The 18875-nt window shown below is 36.2% G+C and overlaps 3 protein-coding genes and 1 long non-coding RNA gene across 12 annotated transcripts; 1 reads left to right on the top strand and 3 right to left on the bottom strand.

Moving 5' to 3' along the window:
* The first annotated feature begins 1321 nt into the window (after positions 1 to 1321).
* On the top strand, positions 1322 to 17715 carry LOC110915177 (disease resistance protein RUN1). Of its 8 annotated transcripts, XM_022159831.2 has the most exons (10): positions 1322 to 1574; positions 7455 to 7966; positions 8156 to 9260; positions 9355 to 9678; positions 9804 to 10852; positions 12182 to 12215; positions 12321 to 12412; positions 16122 to 16513; positions 16920 to 16978; positions 17100 to 17715. In XM_022159831.2, exons 2-5 carry the CDS (start codon positions 7482 to 7484, stop codon positions 10701 to 10703), a joined length of 2814 nt encoding a protein of 937 aa, XP_022015523.1. In that variant the 5' UTR covers positions 1322 to 1574; positions 7455 to 7481; the 3' UTR covers positions 10704 to 10852; positions 12182 to 12215; positions 12321 to 12412; positions 16122 to 16513; positions 16920 to 16978; positions 17100 to 17715. The 8 variants fall into 8 exon arrangements, with proteins under 8 accessions (XP_022015523.1, XP_035840766.1, XP_035840767.1 ...); XM_035984873.1 differs by having other exon boundaries at positions 12143 to 12215; positions 12301 to 12412; positions 16122 to 16978; XM_035984874.1 differs by having other exon boundaries at positions 12143 to 12215; positions 12318 to 12412; positions 16122 to 16978.
* LOC110919948 lies at positions 3054 to 3771 on the bottom strand. The gene is made up of 2 exons (XM_022164194.1): positions 3267 to 3771; positions 3054 to 3184 (listed from the first exon to the last, which is right to left on the bottom strand). Exons 1-2 carry the CDS (start codon positions 3769 to 3771, stop codon positions 3054 to 3056), a joined length of 636 nt encoding a protein of 211 aa, XP_022019886.1.
* On the bottom strand, positions 4585 to 5787 carry LOC110919947. Its single transcript, XM_022164193.1, has 2 exons — positions 5314 to 5787; positions 4585 to 4713 (listed from the first exon to the last, which is right to left on the bottom strand). The coding sequence occupies exons 1-2, from the start codon at positions 5785 to 5787 to the stop codon at positions 4585 to 4587; spliced, it is 603 nt and encodes a 200-aa protein (XP_022019885.1).
* On the bottom strand, positions 12516 to 15985 carry LOC110915179. Of its 2 annotated transcripts, XR_002578797.2 has the most exons (5): positions 15380 to 15985; positions 13954 to 14062; positions 13605 to 13746; positions 13115 to 13340; positions 12516 to 12748 (listed from the first exon to the last, which is right to left on the bottom strand). It is a non-coding gene; the product is annotated as an uncharacterized LOC110915179 (long non-coding RNA). The 2 variants fall into 2 exon arrangements; XR_002578794.2 differs by lacking the exon at positions 12516 to 12748 and having other exon boundaries at positions 12930 to 13340; positions 15380 to 15977.
* Positions 17716 to 18875: the final 1160 nt, after the last annotated feature.

The following is an 18875-nucleotide window of genomic DNA, read 5'->3' on the forward strand; positions in this document are numbered from 1 at the left end:
CTTACCATCGTCGTCAACCTCTCCCACCACCACAGACCTTAACGCCGTCGTCAATCTCTCCCACCGTCATCAACCCCTTCGTTTTAAGAGAGTGCGTGTGTTGCGACAAAAGAAATTATCACAGATGACGGTTTCAGATCTGAGGGAGGGTTTCCGATCTAAGGTGGTGCCAGTGATGGTGGCCTTAGAGAGAGAACATAGTGTGTATTGAGAGAGAGGAGTAAAGTCGTGTCTTTTCTAGAGGGAGAGAAAGAGTTAGGGGTGTTCAAAAAAATCCGGATCCGAAACCGAATCCGAAATATCCGAAAATCCATATCCGAAATATCCGAAATTTCGGATATCCGAAAATTCGGATATCCGAAAATCGGATAATCCGAATTTTCGGATTCGGATTCGGATATGAATTTCAAAAATTTCGGATAATCCGATTAACCGATATCCGAAAACTAATTATTTTTTTATAAATATATATAGTATATGAGCATTATATTTTGTTTAAAGTATTGTAAAAGTTAGTAAATAATTGTATTCGTGTGAATTTATAATTGTTTTTAGTTTTAAATGTTGGAAATTTATAAAATGGAATATAAGTTTAGTTTTAATCTATACACGAAACGGATTTTTTGATTTTTTTTTATAAATTCGGATATCCATTTGGATATCCGAATCCGTATCCGAAGTTTCGGATATCCGAAATTTCGGATACGGATTCGGATATCAATATTCACTATCCGAAATTTTCGGATATCCGGTTTTCGGATATCCGAAAACCGGATAATCCGATCTTGAAAACCCCTAGAAAGAGTAGCAGGTGATGATTTTAGACATAGGTAATTTAGTTTTTTGTTAAATCTTTTTAAAGTTTTTTTTGGAGTAAATAGGTAAAATGTCTAAATTGCCCTTATTTGCAGTGCACATGACCAAACTAAACTAATAAATTTAACCTAGTTAGTTCTAAAGGATGTATAGTGTAATGGTTTTTTTAAATAAAGGATTATGACTGTAATTATTGAAGTTAAAGGCTATCTATTGCACCCCGCTACAAACATAAAGGACGAAAAGTGTAATTTACCCATGATTCTTATTGGTTGAAACTTTTTCTTTTTTATTCTTACAAAAAAATTCTTCTCATTTTAACCCTCCACTACAACCTCCACTACAACGCATATATCCCATCCTATAGTTATGATGTAGTTGACTTACCAATCAATCATTGGTTGATTGGGCTTCAATAAATAAGTTTTTTTTTGAACGGTAATAAATATGTCATATACGACGCGTATCCCTTATTAAAAGTTGATCAACCTGCCAAAAAGTTCTACTAACGCCCTTCACTTCTCGGCACTTCCGTCAGGAGTTATTCTGATATTTCAATCTTCACGCTCTGCTTTTGATCTATATAAAAAACCTACTCTGGATTGGTTTCTGTACTTAGAATATCTCCTTCTCCAACAACACCACCCCTCCAATCGCCAAAATTAAGGATTCAAAATCACAGCTCCATTGATCCATCTAAGCAATCAAAACCAAGTTCCGATCAATTGCTGATTTCACGGCTTATATCAAAATCTCAGGTAAGAATATTCCTTCTTCTCATGTATGACTTTTTTCGATGCACCATATCATATCTAATGTTTTTTTGATTTATCATGAAACCTGTTAAATGTAAATGAAGTTATATTGCGCATCGTATTATAGCCTAGTGTCATCTTGCGGGTGGGATAAGGCTTTGGGACCATTAGGTCTTGGGTTCGATTCTCACAAAGAGGGGTTCTTCCCAGATTTATTGGGTTTCCCCCTGAATTGGTGTATAGACATTATAGCCTAGTTGAGATGGCCGTGAGTAATCCTAATTTGCCGTTCAAAAAGAATAAATGAAGTTATATTCCATTTTTTATTTATCATGTCATCTTTGTCCGGATTAGGGTGTTATAATAGTTAAATATGTATTGTTCGTCATGTTAACCAAACATGGTATATGAAATACAATGAATCTAACCACTCCAAAACTCATTATTATCATCCCCTTCTGTCTATCCAATCATGAATCACTCTTAACTATACCCACCATTAATAATTTATCACGTCGTCTTTGTCCGGATTAGGCTGTTAGATCATATGTAATGGTTTAGTGAATAATGTCTCCATCTTTGGGCGTTTTCTACCATGTGTCAGTCCAGTCAGCAAGAGAGCTTATTGGGCGTGTTTCAAAAGGGGCGTAGTGGAATAATGCCCAATAATGCCCCAACCAATCGTTACACAATCATTATTTTTTTAATTTAAAAACTAATAATATTTCATTAATAAAAAAATTACAATACTAAAAACAAACAAACAAAAAAAAAAAAAAAACGATCATACTTAAAAAAAATACATTAATTTTCGTCTTCGCTTTCGTCATTCTCGTCATCTTCGTCTTCCTCATCCTCCGTTTCTTCTTCACCCTCAGGTGGGATGTACCGAACCGACCATGCGTGTTATACCAAATCAACCGTTAACGCGGAATGGTAGGGTTCGTAACGCAATTCTCGTGCATTATTCACTCTTTCTTCCATTGACGCTTGCGGATGCTCCTCCTGAAGTTACATAATTCTGGCATATCGCCTTTCCTTCGTCTTCCAAAATCATGTTGTGCATGATTATACAAGCGTACATAACATCTCTCATTTTTTGCTTGGTCCATGCACGACAAGTATTTCTCAAATATTGTCATCGTTGTTTAAGAACCCCAAAGCATCTCTCAGTGTCTTTTCGTGAAGACTCTTGAACCTTTTTAAAGTTTGCTCTTTTTTCATCGATAGGATCACTAAACGTCTTCACGACAATCGAATACCTAGAATAAATTCCGTCGCACAAATAGTATCCATGAGGGTAGTAGTTTCCGTTTGCGTAAAAAGACGCTTTTGGAGCTCTGCCAGAAATGTAGTCCTCTAACAACGGAGATTGTTCAAAAACATTTATATCATTGCATGACCCGACCATGCCAAAGTAAGCCGACCAAACCCAAAGGTCCTGTGAGGCAACCGCCATGCGGTCGGGTAGTTATCCCAACGTCAATGCATGCAATCCAAGTTCCCGATCATACCCGACAAACCATGCTTACTAAAATGTACCTCGTAAATCTTTTGAAGGTCGTACCATGTGAGCGTTCTCAGATAACGCGCACCGTACAAATTTATAATACCTTTAGCAAACGTATACAACCATAAGCTAAAATGAAAATAAAAAAGTACTTGTAATGTTTATAGTAAAGTATAGGAATGTACCGCGACAAAAATGCTCAAAGGTGTCTCGCGTCGTTTTCTCGGCCATTTTTAAATACTCGTCGGTGATGTCGGTTGTGTTTCCGTAAGCAAGGACTCGTAGCGCCGACGTACACTTTTGAATACCGGTGAATCCAAGTGTCTCTTTCGCATCGGCTTTTTGTTTAAAATAATCGAAGTTGTTTTCAAAGTTCTCGACGATGCGTAGAAACAAACGCTTACTCATTCGGAAACGACGCCTAAAAACTTCTGGGTTCGGATATGTTGACACTTCATCGAAATAATCTTTCAATAACCGATCGTTTACTGCACGTCCGTCTCGTTCAATATAATCTCTTGTTTTAATTTCACGTGTAGGTCGGCTACAATGCTTCATATATCGCACCGCTAGTTGACAAGCACTCGTAACCGCCTCTTGCTCGACCTCCTCATCGGTGGATTTACTATCATCCGCTAAAAACTCTCTATAGTTATAATTTGCGACGGACGAGGAACTAGGGAAACCCATTTTTTTTTTATAAAAATGGTTTAATATTTGAGATTGTAGAGGTTTTTGTTTGTAAAAATGGTGGAGTGGGAGTGTGTGTGTGTGTATATATAGGTGAGAAATGAAAAAAGAAAAAAAATGACCGTTGCTTTTCAACCGTTGCAAACGGTCGATTGGCCAAAAAATTGCCCCACAATGTGATTTAAACACGCCAAAACAAAAAAAAGACCAAACATGCCCAGGGGGTAGTTGGTCGGCGAGATTGGGCAAAAAAAAACGCCCCTTAAAAAGCCACTACGGATGGTCTTATGATAGTATTATTTGTCATGTTAACCAAACATGGTTTATGAAATACAATGAATCTAACCACTCCAAAACTCATTATTATCATCCCCTTCTTCTATCCAATCATGAATCACCCTTAACTATACCCACCATTAATAATTTTGTGTAGTTGTTAAGAGTGGAGGGAGTGGTCACAAAATGGTCAGTGTTTAACTTATTTTTTAGCCAGTAATGTCATGCTATGTCAAGTCTCCTCTCCACTCCACATTTTGCACTCAATCACTAGCAATGGTCAAACACATGGGTAATCTATTTCTTTTTTATATATATTTTTTATTTCTAGAAATTATGCATTAATAAATAAAAATATTTAAACAAAATAAAAGTACATTTAATTAAAAAAACACATTACATAAAACTAAAATAAATAAAATGACATTAAAATATAAAAAGAAATTAAAAAAAAAAACTAATTTAACTATTCGTCGTCGGAATCCGCCAAAAAATGGGGTAAATCTTATTCTCCAAAATGCTCCACAAGATCATATTTTAGTCTATAATGAATATCTTCATCAATGAGCTCGTTATAAACAGTGTCATCGAAAACGGGCTCGACTTGAGGATCCCGAATATGTACCGGGCAATCGCGTTTCCGTCATCTTTTAGAATCATATTATGCTTAATAATGCACGCATATACGATATTCCTAATTATTTTTACACTCATAGCACGCATAGGTCAATTAAGTATACCCCATTTTGCCTTTAAAACACCAAAAGTCCGTTCCACGTCTTTTCTTGCCGCCTCGTGTTGCCTCTTGAACTTCTTTTCTTTCACAATGTAAGGATACGGAAATGATTTCACAAACACGGACCAAGTAGGGTAGATTCCATCAGTAGGATAGTATCAATGCTTGTACAAGTGGTTGTTCACGTAAAATGGGCATTTTGGTGCAATTCCATTTCGTTGAATAAGAAATAACGGAGATTGTTTGAGCACATTGATGTCGTTTTGTGAACCTGGTGGACCACAAAAAGCATGCCAAATCCACAAATCTTGAGAGGCCACCGTTTCGAGCATAACTGTCGGGTACATGTGATCCCCCCTCATATATTGTCCCCGCAACTCTGTTGGACACATTCTCCAAACAAAATGTGTACAATCAAGACTACCCAACATCCCAGGAAGGTGATGTATATTCTCATGAGCTTGGTACAAGAGCGCAACGTTGTGGCTAGTAGGTCTACGTAAGAACTCGGAAGCGTATAAATTACATACCGTTTCGAAAAAATTATCTAGACAATCACGGGAACTCCTTTCGGCCATATTTAAATATCCGTCGTTTTTGTCTGGAGGGTTACCGGTTCCAAGTTGCTTAATCGCCGACGTAACTTTTTGCATCGGTGTAAAACTCTTCTTCATTCTCGCATCCAATGTCTCTTGAAACCACGAGTTATTCGCTTGCACGTCACTCACAATTTTTAAAAACAACCTTTCTGACATACGAAACCTATGACGAAAAACCTCTTCGTTGAATTTGGGCTCCTCGACAAAATAATCTCTCATAAGGGTTTCGTGACCTTTCTCTCGATCTCGACGGACATATTTCCTTTCTCTAGAAGTACCCATGTCTTCCAGTTCGGCGGCTTCGTTAATAAGATTTTGGAAAAAAATTAAACTACTATCGCTTAATGTAGAATCATCGTCTTCACTAATATCAAACGGAATGAATAGCGGTGGTATGTCATCCATTATTTAGAAAATAGAATCATCGTCTTCACTAATATCAAACGGAATGAATAGCGGCGGACGACTAATCATGCATCGTGTGGTGGCGGCGTTGATAGCCAAAAGACAAGGGGTACATGCACAAATGGGCCTTTGTCCCGATTGCTGAGTGTTATGTGCCTCATGTCCAAGGCTTGATACAAAACTACTATTGAGCCGGGGGTCTCATTGGAAGCAGCCTCTCTATTCCTACGGGGTAGAGGTAAGACTGTCTACATCTTACCCTCCTCAGACCCTACTTTAGCTTTGCTATTGGTGGGATTTACTGAGTATGATGATGATGATGATGATGATGATGAAGTGAAAAATGGATTTTTAGGTTGAATAGAAATGAAAAATTGAGTTGGATGGAGAAGAGAATGGTGAAAAATGGTGTTGAATGGTGTTGTTTTATAAAGAAAAGTTGGATTTTTTTATTATTTTTATAAACGGCTAGTTTCAACGGCTAGTTCCCTTAAACACTCGGTGAGTAGCACTCACCGCTCACCGATTTTGGGGCGGCAAAACATTACCGTGCGGCAAACTCCTATCCCCGCTCCACTCAGCGAACCCACTCCGCCCACCCTAAGACTTAAGAACATAAAATTCTTGTAGTTGTTAAGACTTTCAAAATTCAATGGGGTATTCTTTTATTAAACTAACCGGTATACTTGATACTTACGGGTGTGTCAAATACCTGACGGGTAACCGGAGAGTTAGATATGATGCTAATAGATGATTTTATAACTGGGTATTTGAGAGTGAGAATAGTAATGTTCGTCCTAAACATGTCCCCTTCATATCCACTCATCTCTATTGAACATTTGACTTTGAAAAGTAAACCCACAGTAAAGAGATAGGATAGCATGGTTGTAAAATTTCTAACTAGTCTTTGATTAGTCGTTGATTAATCATTAATTGGAGGTTCACCGATTAATGACCGATTTATCGCTAGGCGGTCAATGACTATTCTGGCTAAATTTTGGCCAAACGTCGGCCAAATTTCGACCAAACCTTATAAATTCCTTTCAAATACTTTAAAAAATAGTCAATGAGGGGTTAAAAAATTTCTGCTTTAAAAAAACTACATATAAAAGTGTGTGTGTATATATGTAACTAAAAATTACATATAAAAATCTCAATCGAATTAATTCCGATTATTCCATGTTAATCCTGATTAATCGCTAGTCGGTACCCACTACCCGACTAGCGCATAGCGATTATTACAACACTCATAGGAGGACCCATTTCGGATCCAAGTTGTTGCACGTGGGTTTCTTGGAAATTACACTGTTATTTAATTTCATTACTTAAATTAATTGTACTTATAGAATACTAAAAAATATTTAAAATTATACTATTTTTTAGACTTTCAATAAGACCTTATTTAGGCTTCATGTGGGAACTGAAAATACACTAACCGCAAATCAAACCAACAGCCACAATTAAATTGTAATTAATCAGGTCTGTAGTATCAAAACGCCATAAACCAATCTTATTTATGATTAAAATCCATTTGTAGTTAAGAAAATTAGATAATTTAATTCCACAAAGTAAAAGATTGTATCAATATATTAGCTTCTTTTGTATATACATCATTTTCTTTGCAACCAACCGGTGAATAATTCTTCAAAAAAATATTTTATTTTTAGGATCTGTCGAGCGTAAGCATATCTTCAATGGCTTCTTCAAGTTCAAGTGTTCACAATAAGAGCTACCTGTATGATGTGTTTCTGAGCTTCAGTGGTGTAGACACCCGCAAGACCTTTGTTGATCATCTTTATGTTGCTCTTGATCAGTATGGTATTCGCACGTTCAAGGATGACGAGAGACTCGAGAAAGGAGAAAGGATCAGTGATGAGCTCTTACAATCTATTGAAGATTCGAGATGCTACATTATTATTTTCTCCAAAAACTATGCATCTTCATCATGGTGCTTAAACGAGCTTCTCAAGATCATGGAGTGTCATAAGACGGGCGAGCGGACTGCCTTCCCTGTGTTCTACGATGTGGAACCCTCTGAAGTCCGAAAACAAACCGGAGCAGTTGGGGATGCCCTTGCCATACATAGGAACATGAATGAATCAGAGGTTGGAAGATGGAGAGAGGCTCTTAAAGAAGCAGCCAATTTGTCTGGTTGGGATGTCAGGAAGACTACTAATGGGTAGTTCCTTCATTATATCTCATGTTCTGTTGTCAAATTATTGAAGTAAATTTTAGTCTTGTGGAAGGATGAACATTTAAACATGAAATATGTACACTTGTTTCATAATTTGTGCATTATAGACCTGAAAATTATTTATTTATGTGGCTTCATAAGCAAATCAATTGAATTTTCTTCTTTGATCTACAGGCATGAAGCTCAAGTCATTAAATCAATTGTTGAAAAGGTTTCACTCAAGTTATGGCCCATTGATAGTAATGTCGATGAGAACTTAGTAGGCATGGAACAGAGGATGCAAGCTCTCGATCCTTATTTAGAGATTGGTTTGAATGATGTTCGCATGGTAGGGATCAAGGGCATGGGGGGTACTGGAAAGACTACTTTGGCCCGAACCATTTTTGATAAACAGTTCGTTAATTTTGAGGGTAGAAGCTTTGTTGAGAATGTGAGGGAAACAACCACTCGGTCCGGTTTGCAGAAGTTGCAAAAACAAGTCCTTAGAGATGTGTTAAAGGATAAAAACATCACTGTAAGTAGTGTTCATGAAGGGACAAAGCTAATGAAAACAAGGTTACGTGGGAAAAAAGTTCTACTTGTTCTCGATGATGTGGATCAAAGAGAGCAACTTGAGGCATTAGCTGGTAATCCTAATTGGTTCAAGTTGGGAAGTAGAATTATAATTACAACTAGAGATGGGCAGGTGCTTGAAGCACATAGAGTGAACTTGATACATGATGTCAATCTTTTATCTAATGAGGAAGCTATTTGCCTCTTCAGTAGGCATGCATTTGGGAAAGATATTCCAACTCAAGAGTACGAAAGGCGTTCACGCAAAGTTGTAAGTTATGCTGTTGGACTTCCCTTAACAATTAAAGTTTTGGGTTCAGATCTGCGTGGTAAAGATGATAGTGTATGGACATATACACTAGAAAGACTCAAAACAATCCCATTGAAGGAAACAATTCAAATATTGGAACTAAGTTACAAAAACCTGGAGGATGATTACAAGGAAATATTCCTAGATGTGGCGTGTTTTCTTAAAGGTTGGAAAAAAGAAGATGCAATAAGGATGCTTGAAAGTTGCGGATTTGATGCTAAATATGGTTTGAGTGTTCTTGAGCAAAAATCTCTAATCGTAACTTTAAAAGGACGTTATGATGCAGTCATAGACATGCATGACCATCTAGTCGAAATGGGCAAGAATATTGTACGCCGTGAGCATCCGGATGAGCCCAACAAACATAGCCGATTATGGATTGAAGAGGAAATCGAACACGCCATGGCTGATAACTCGGTAAGAATCCATTTTATTAGTAAGGTAGAGATGAAACTCTCAAATTTTTCATTGGTTATAACATAACTTTTATCATCGTTTTCTTGAATTACAGGGTAGTGAAGCAACAAAATGTATAGATCTAAATATCACTCGTGGTATTTATTTGAAAGGTTTTGGAAATATGAAGAAACTTAGATGCCTTATTGTGAACCATGGAAAACACAAAGTTTCTCATGACCTTGTGAACCACTTGTGGTATTTTTTTGGAAAGTTTTGGAAACATGACAAAGGTCGCCGGTATTTTCCAAACTCGTTACAATATCTATATTGGTCCATTTACCCTCATTGGTGTTTACCCAAAACATTTGAAGCAAATAATCTTGTTGCACTTGAAATGTCTTATAGCAAAATCAAACAACTTTGGGAAGGTGAAAAGGTAATATGGTTGATGGATTGTTTTGTATGATTCATTATAATGTTGTATGTATATATGTTGGCTAGTTATCGCACCAACATATTTTTACTTTTTTTTTTATTCTCTTCATATCTTATAAATAATAGGTTATGGAGAAGCTCAAATTCCTTAACTTGAGTTATGCAGAAGAGTTAGGGAGCCTTGACCTTGGACTGACACCCAATCTTGAGAGGCTACATCTTGAATGTTGTTATAAATTGGTAGCACTTGACGTGCACGGTGGATGTCTAAAAAGCCTTGTCTATTTAAACCTAACTGAGTGCAAGTGTTTGAAGTCTATATCTTTTATTGAGCAGATGGAATCTCTTGAGGTTCTTGATCTAAGCTGGTTACATTTGAGGGAATTCCCAGATTATATAATCATTGGACACTCCAGCAGTAGTTTGCTAGAGCTGAATCTTTCATATAATGAAGATATAGAAGAAGTGCCCTCATCAGTTGGAAATCTTTATAAGCTTGTCTCTCTAAATCTCACTAGATGCTCTAATCTCAAGAGTCTTCCAGGAAGCATTTGTAGTTTACAACATTTGACAACTCTTAAGCTTGGATACACTAGAATAGAGGAATTGCCAGAGGACCTTGGCCAACTGGAATGTTTAGAATACCTTTATTTAAGTAGAACAAAAGTTAAACATCTCCCTGGTAGCATTTGTATGTTGAGACATCTCGAAACCCTAGATCTTTCAGGGTGTTTACGTCTTGAGAAGTTACCTGAGGATGTTGGCCAATTAGAATCTTTGGAGAAATTAGATCTACAACATTGCCGTAATTTAAGAGAAATTCCCAACAGCATTTGTAAGTTGAAATGTCTCAAACAGTTGAGGCTTGGAGGATGTAAGAGGGTTGAAAAACTGCCAGACGAACTAGGAAACTTAAAATGTTTACAATATTTAGAAGTTTGGGGTACTGGCATAACTCAGCTTCCACAGAGCATTTATTCAGTGAAAGGTTTGAAAATCAACAAACCCCATGATGAATTGTTGTGATGAGGTTTTCCACATAGTGAAGGAAGGGGGTAGGGTTTTTTAGATGGGCTTAGAAGAAATGTCGGAGGCCGCAATCCAATTTTACCCACAAAATCTAATTTCCCAATGTTTCCACAACAATCCCAAACAACTTCTTTCCCAATTAATAGGTATGTTTCTTCACTCATGACTCCAATATCTCAATTCTTGATTTTGTTTTGTTTTTTAGAATGTCAATAGTGAAATTTGATTGTAACTTTGTTGTTTTTTAGATAATTTTGGGCGCGATTTTCAGGGTTTCATCTTTATGTATACCAAGTCATGGGAGATGATATTTAATTAGACTAGGTTAGTAACCCATGTATTACACGAGTTGATCTATAAAAATGATAAAATTCATAAAATTGTAACATAAATGTTTAATTCTCGGTATTATTTTAATTTTTTTTAAATATGTGGCAAGGATCATAATATAAAAATGTAATAGAAATAGAAGAGTGGGTTACAAGTTTGGAAAACATGTAATAAAACCTAATGATCATACCAATAACTAACACAATTCAAAATCATTCGTATCATAACAAATATAAATTCATAATTACCAAAAGTCATTCCAATAACCAATAACAAATAACAAACACAAATTGAAAATTACCAAAAGTTTTGTTGAGTAATTTTGATAATTACCCTACGAGCAAATAATTACGAAAATGTCGCCGCGATTTTTTTTTTTTTGCTTTTGCATGTCTTTTCTACGTTTTGTACGATCGGGTTTTTGTACGTGAACTTAACTCATAATAATGCATCTACAATATTTGTAATTAATTAATGTTTTCTGATTTAGTCATTTTTCTTACCACAAAAATCACTAATCATCGAACACCTTGTTTATTCAAAATTAACGTCTTAAACATAAATCAATATAAAATATCTAATATAGTGCGTCAGTTATTGCAAAACAACCATAATAGTTAGTTTTGTTATATAATTAGTTGGTTATATTTATTTTTGATATAAAATCAATATAAGATAAAATATCTAATATGCAACATATATTTCGGAACAACCATATTAGTTACTTATATAATTAGTCGGTTATATTAATTTTTAATATAGAATCCTAAATTGTATAAAACTTTCCCCCCAAAACTTTGGATTGTCAAGGGTGTCACATGACCCAAGTTCTTTATTTATTAGATAGGATAGATGAGCGATTGGATCCCTGAATTCCTAATTCTTATGTTGTTTTATTAGTTTAGATGCTTCTTTCAGTCCCAATTTTAGGGTTTCATCATAGTATCAATTTTTAATTGGAAAATTAAGATGTTTGACTTTATAAGTCAAGATTTATGTTCTTTCATTGTGGCAAAACATACATAAATCACATAATTCAATGTTTTGAATCTGACCTTTAAGTCAACTTTTTGTTCTTTATTAGAAAATGTGATTTGTTCATGTAGCAATCCTTTTCGATACTGACGGAACTCTTTGTGACTCAGATCCTGTCCATTACAATGCCTTATGCTCCAAGAGGTAATTTCTTCAACCATGTGATTTCTGTTTTGTCATTTTTGAATCGTATTAAAACATAGAGAGCATTTGATTTTCATTTTTATAGATAGTGTTTAATGGCAGCAGGCAGTTCCAATACGCAAAAGAACCATTTAATTAGCTCAATGATCTCTGAGTGACGCAGCAGCTCGACCAAGAATTCAAAAGTTTGACCAAAGGTTAGCTGTCGATACATGAACATATAACCCTCGAAAACGATACTTATGTGTGTTCAAAGCTTCTTCATCATCCATATACTCTAAAATATCTGGGACTAATAAGATCAGAATCACCTCCTTTTTATACATATAAATTCTGTTCCATTCAAACTTTTGAACGCAGTTTGACTACTATGGAAAGTCAACTGCTGTGTTTTTCTTTGAGTTGAATATACATCCAACGCTATATTATACTAACTAGATTTATACCCGCCCGTGCGTTGCGGCGTGAAAACCGTATCTACAAAAAGCGTTCGAGAAACCTCATCCGACATCGTTTGGTATTGCTTGATATTGCTGAAGAAAAAAACATGCAGCTAGCTATGGTTGAGTTGTTCACATTGTTTAAAGTTTATTGGATATCTTATTCATAATTAATTTCAAAAAAATCTAGTCTCATGCTTTGGTCCTATAAGTTTGCGCAATAAAAAATAAAGCAAAGCACCAAACACACTTACAGAGATGGTAACAAAAATTGTGCTCTTAACACCATTTTTTTGGTCATTTGAAACAACATAAGAATTGGACCACTTGTTAGTAAAAAGAAATCAGTTTTTGATTGATTCTACAAATATATGAACCCCTCAAAACTCCATTTCTTCCTTACAAAACATCCTTAAACACAACTAATTTACACAAGACATGATCTACAATAAAGAATACCTCTTGCTCCTCGATGTCGGCGTGCACGACTTTGTTTCCTCAGCATTCGTCGAATGACGAACGAATCTCTGATGTATCCGAACTCCTGTTATTACTATCTTTGTCCTTGCTAGAAAACATCTTGATAAATATTTGTTTTGATATCACCGCCCCTTCGCTTTATTGTCTTTTCGCCATCTTTCTCCGCCTCTCCTTTCAATGCCTTGAGCTCCTCACCTGTAGCAAACTTTAACAATGAAGTACTCAGCTCTTTTGCGATTTCAGCAAGGTAACCATTGATGATCTTGGCCACGCTGACTTTCGCATCTGTGTCAACAGGCGTGACTTCCAAGAACTCATTGTGTCACCAAACCATTTCATGTAATACATATATTACTCAACATAGCTAACAATTTTCATATGAGCATTATTACACATACATAGCACACACCAAAATCAACGACAATTCTATAAATCAATCAAAGTAATAGAAAAAACCAAAGAAATGTACCATTTGTTCGGGTGGAGTAACTGTGCTTTGACCTGGAATGCATAATTTCCAGCAGCAACAACAGAAGTGGTTATCACCTCTGGCACTATTTTAAAGAAATCTGATCCAATAATCTTCATTAATTTATCTATTAACAAAGCATCTGCAAAGATAAAGAGCCAGTAAGTATCAAGTCACTTACAAAGCCCGAGTAATTGGTCAAATTATAATTCAATCTTACTGTAGAATTCAAATCAATAAGCTGTTCAGAATTGGCAAGCTGCAACGCATTCTGATGCAACTATTTTTTCATTAAAAACTAATAATACGTCATTGTTTTTTATTGAAGAGATGTAATTAATTTTAGTACCTGGAAGGTGATGTACTCTTCTATCGGGCCACATTTTTTAAAGCCACGTGTATAACTTATGTCAGTCGAACTTGCCACATGTCTGCAACGTGTCTACACTGTAGAATTCCTATTTCAGAAAGCACAAAGAAGATAAAAAAGCATATGAAAATCCTATTTCCCTTTATAGTTTCGTCACCACTAAGTTGTAATCAGATCTACTGTTACAAATAAGGCAATTTTGAAAGCAAAAAGGAGATAAAAAGCATATAATGAATCATATCTCCCTTCTCGAAAACATGATAACCAAATCAAGACCGGCCGAACCAAATGGTTAAACCGAGATTGTTGTTGATTCAGTTATCAGCTAACGACCCAGGCGGTCTTTAATCTAAACAAAGTGGTGAAAACTAAAGTAAAACCGGTGGAAAACCACGCATGCATTACACATGTAGATCGCTTAGTTTCAAACTGACAATGAACAAACTGGCCCCGTGTTTAAAACATTGGTCATAACATTGTATTCATAGAATCTCAACTGCATAATTATATATTACTCTTGTAGTCCAATGAAATCATATGGGCCCTACCTATGAGAGTAATTGAGTTCAAGAATAACGGTTTTAATATTATTTTATGACATGTAAATGATGCCATGGTCGTCTTCGGCATTAGCATGTTGTAAGCTTCACAATATTTCTCATCTCTTTCCCTTGTAATGTATATACTTGTAGCATAATTGACCCGCATGTGTAAAGTGGGTTCTCGGTCCCTTCCACTTATCAATCTTATTCATTCATATATATGTTGATACTTGATACTTGATAGCAATCTCAAATATGGTTATCTTTAACAATTAAGAATCTTCTATCTTACATGAGAACACATGCTTTCTGGGTAAAGATCCTACTGATGATAATTTTTTTCCCAGTAGTAGTAATTTTGCTGGCTTTTAGGTAGTACTTCAACTTTTATGGGCCTAATGAGTGATGTAGTTGGTTTCAGATTTACATTTTTCTTCTTGTAAGGCTTTATATTTAGAAACCTTGTCGAGTTTGAATGGCATATTTTTACAAATAACTCAAAGACACCAGAGCACATCAATTATTCAAACCCAAAAGTCACCCTATATTAGCAATGTTTTAAGCTTAATTAATACATACCACCCAAAAGCATATTACAACCACACCATCAACAATGAGAAGACTGAGTTGAAAAAATATGGTAGACAAACTATCAAACACCTGGTGTGCAGAATTTAAACAACCCTAAAAACATGGTTTGACCCTTCTCCAAAAAGACCACCCAACCTCAAAATTCATCAACCATCATTCTAATTTACTGTGCAGGAAAACCAAATTCATCAAATACACATGCAGTCAATCTAAACCAAACAATTCACCTAGAATTTAGCTCACAACATTTAGCTCTAAAGAAAAGAACATACCTAGGGTTTTCAGCATACACTACGAACAGGTGTGGCCGGAAACAACCGTCGTCGACACCTTACCGAAACCCTAGCGAGGGTGGTGGATGTTTAAACAGTCGTTTTGGCCTGAGAGGGTTGTGGCGGTAATCAGATGGCGGTGGCGATGAGATATGCCCCTTTTGGAACACGTGGTTGAGGGTTTGGTGATGAGGCTATGACCCCCAAAAAAGCCCAATAACCCCTCTCCACCACAACATCGCCCACTGAATAGGTGCCAGACTGGTGTCTGGCACTATTCATTCGTGTCCCTTTTGGAACACGTGGTTGAGGGTTTGCTGATGAGGCTATGACCCCCAAAAAAGCCCAATAACCCCTCTCCACCACAACATCGCCCACTGAATAGGTGCCAGACTGGTGTCTGGCACTATTCATTCGTGTCCCTTTTGGAACACGTGGTTGAGGGTTTGCTGATGAGGCTATGACCCCCAAAAAAGCCCAATAACCCCTCTCCACCACAACATCGCCCACTGAATAGGTGCCAGACTGGTGTCTGGCACTATTCATTCTGTTTCTCTATTATCAGATATAGATTTCCAACTTACACCTGCTTACCCTTGTCTTTTTCAAACTAAACTAAAGAAATTAACTGACTTAACAATGATCTGGTACTTGAACATTCTGAGTTAGGCATATAGCTTCTGATTTATTTGCTAAAAGCTCAATGATTTTAACCATGTTTCTGTTCGTTTCCCCTTTTTAGGATCTTTATCAGTGCAAAGGAACAGTGGAACCTAATGTGGCTGGCTATACTCAGTGACGCACACAAGGGTCTGGTCCATCAGCTTTGGCATAAAAGAGGGGTTAAAAATGATATATCAAACACGTTCTTGGGAATGAAGCATCTACTTGCTCATATGCTAAGAGGGTCCAACGGCATACGCCATATGTATGCATGCACAAACCGAACAAGAATTCAATAGTTGACCAAAGGTCAACTGTAGATACATGAACATGTAAAGTATACAACCTCCTTAATCAATTGTATTAAAAACGGGTAGTTGTAAAGTATGCTTCACAAAAGTCTGACCTCAGTATCTCCAATTGACTGACTTGCTCACGAAATGCACCTGTGAAGAGTGATTCCCATGTAAGGTACACATAAGATACAAACACTTATTATTGATATAAAACCCAATGGAAACCAGTAGTAAATAATTCAGTGATCCCTCAATAAGCCGTCTATAACCCTGTTCGGGAGCCGCAATCAAATGTGGCTGATAACCATCTGCCTCTGAAACAAGTTTCCTCACATTTTATCGAAATAGCCATGTACAATCATTAATCGAAATAGACCTGGTCACTTGTTTTAAATCCAATCGAAATAGGCTTTGGTGGAATCGAAATAGATCAAATCTATTTTGATATGTATCCTTAATAAACACAGCCTATTTGGATGATTATGAGTGCATGTTCTATTTCGATAACCGTTATCTTTCTTTCTCTATTTCGATGATGTCTTATTGTTTCATTATGTTATTTTCACTCACATATTTGACAGGACGATGTCAAATATGTGGTCTTGATACGAGACGAACCCAACCCTTTTATAATAAGACGGTATGTAACTTTTAATACAAAGGAAGTTGCAAAGAAAAAAATGTGGAAAATATTGATTCTGTAGTTTATTTGACACGTAATTTGTTTGTTTGAGACAATAATAAAATTGTTTTTTTGATAGGCAAGCTATGAGTACGATAGATGCAAGGGTATTCAGATTTATTATACTGGCATAACTCACCTTCCACAGAGCATTTATTCGGTGAAAGGTTTGGAAATTATAAGATCGCATGTTGATTGGTTTATTGAGAGACCCAAAGTAGATAGAAGTTCCAGAGGACAATTGAAGAGTGGAGCTCCACACATTGATCAACACTAGAGCAAAATTAATTCATGAAAACCAATATTACTCACAAAACTAACTCTCCCAACGTTTTCCACAACAGTTCCATCCGCTTCATCATTTTCCGACCCAATTAATAGGTAGGTATGTTTCTTCACTAATTGATGATGCTGTTTGTTTTGGCATTGATTTGTGAATCTGTTAAGAGGGTTTTCAGAATGTCATCAGTAGTTCATGTATATAGATAGTGAAATTTGATTGCAGCTGTCTTGTATTCCATTCCATTTGGGCACCAGTTTGGGTTTCATCTTTATGTAAGTGAAGTCATGGGAGATGACACTGATTAGATGCTTGTTTCAGTCCCGTATGGATCAAGTGTACGACTAATGTCACAATTGGTTTTCTCTTCATTTTATTTAAAATTTATGAGTGGTCATACATTACACTTCGAACTTTTATTGTTCTTGTTAGGGGCGAGCAACATCTGGTTTGGCCCGAGAACCGACCCTACAAACACTTATGCGGTTCGGGCGTCGGTCCTAAATATATAGTGCAGTCCGTTGTCCTTCCTATTCTAGTTTGTCATATTTGAGATTGGGCTGCTGGAAATGTTATGCATAGGTTCATTTGTTTTTTGCTTATAAAGTTTGATTTGTAATTTTGTATTAAAGTCATAATCAGATTCAGGATAGACTTCTGGGCTAATCGAACATACAAGTGTCCAATTCAGGCCTAGCCCAATCAACATGACAATAATGAGACCGACCCACCCTTTGGTGGTATGGTCCTCGGGTTTAGTATGCGTTGAAATGGGTCACTTTTAGTATGGGTTGAAATGTGTCAAGCTTGTGTTGACCTGCATGCAAACACGTTTTCCTCCATTTATCTAAAATAATCATTATTTTATAAGTTTTTTTTGTTATATAGTATAAATCTGAATCTTCAAATAAAATAGTCTTGGAGGTTGTATGCGTTAAATAAACATATTTTTTAATTTTCAATTATTTTGACCTTTTTTCTGCCAATTTGACTCGTTTCCCTTTTGGATATGTTTCTTTTCGTCCCGTCTAAACCCATATGATGTATGGGATAAAGCCCCAACCCATCAATAGTGCCCCCTCCTTCACACACATACATTTCACGAATGCTCGTTATTGCAATGGCTGACACTTAATAACACTCCCCTAATAGCGCCTACGGAATGGGGGTGGGACGCTATTATTGTTTTTGAGCTGAGGTGGCATGGACTTAGCGCCCCATACCACACAACCTAAAAGAAGTGGAAGTTGAAGTGCATGTTTTGATCTCATATTGATTATGTAGCTCTTAATAAGGAGTTCAACGACTCTTTTTCTTAAAAAAATGAAAACGACAAAACTGTTAATTTAAAATATAACTGAAATAAAAAATTTACCATAAAGTAATTTGATTTATATTAAATTAATTGTAAAAGTAGATGATAATGTGATTTGGAGAGGTATGGAGATTTGTTGATGTAGAGAAAGCAAGTGTTTTTTTTAAAAAAGTTTGAAATCTGATGTGACATTACAATAAAGGTTTATGACGGTTTGTTGATATAGATCCCCTTAATTGTGATCACATTAGTAAAATTCC

This window comes from Helianthus annuus, chromosome 16 (genome assembly GCF_002127325.2).
Source record: "Helianthus annuus cultivar XRQ/B chromosome 16, HanXRQr2.0-SUNRISE, whole genome shotgun sequence".
Taxonomy (NCBI): Eukaryota; Viridiplantae; Streptophyta; class Magnoliopsida; order Asterales; family Asteraceae; genus Helianthus; species Helianthus annuus.

Coding starts and splice junctions, on each gene's coding strand:
- LOC110915177 (XM_035984873.1), top strand. CDS start 7,482: ATGGCTTCTTCAAGTTCAAGTGTTCACAATAAGAGCTACCTGTATGAT. Junction 9,261..9,354: donor ACGCCATGGCTGATAACTCG/GTAAGAATCCAT, acceptor CTTGAATTACAG/GGTAGTGAAGCAACAAAATG. Junction 9,679..9,803: donor AACTTTGGGAAGGTGAAAAG/GTAATATGGTTG, acceptor TATAAATAATAG/GTTATGGAGAAGCTCAAATT.
- LOC110919948 (XM_022164194.1), bottom strand. CDS start 3,771: ATGGGTTTCCCTAGTTCCTCGTCCGTCGCAAATTATAACTATAGAGAG. Junction 3,185..3,266: donor CTTTGAGCATTTTTGTCGCG/GTACATTCCTAT, acceptor CGTTTGCTAAAG/GTATTATAAATTTGTACGGT.
- LOC110919947 (XM_022164193.1), bottom strand. CDS start 5,787: ATGGATGACATACCACCGCTATTCATTCCGTTTGATATTAGTGAAGAC. Junction 4,714..5,313: donor TAGATAATTTTTTCGAAACG/GTATGTAATTTA, acceptor TGCATTATTAAG/CATAATATGATTCTAAAAGA.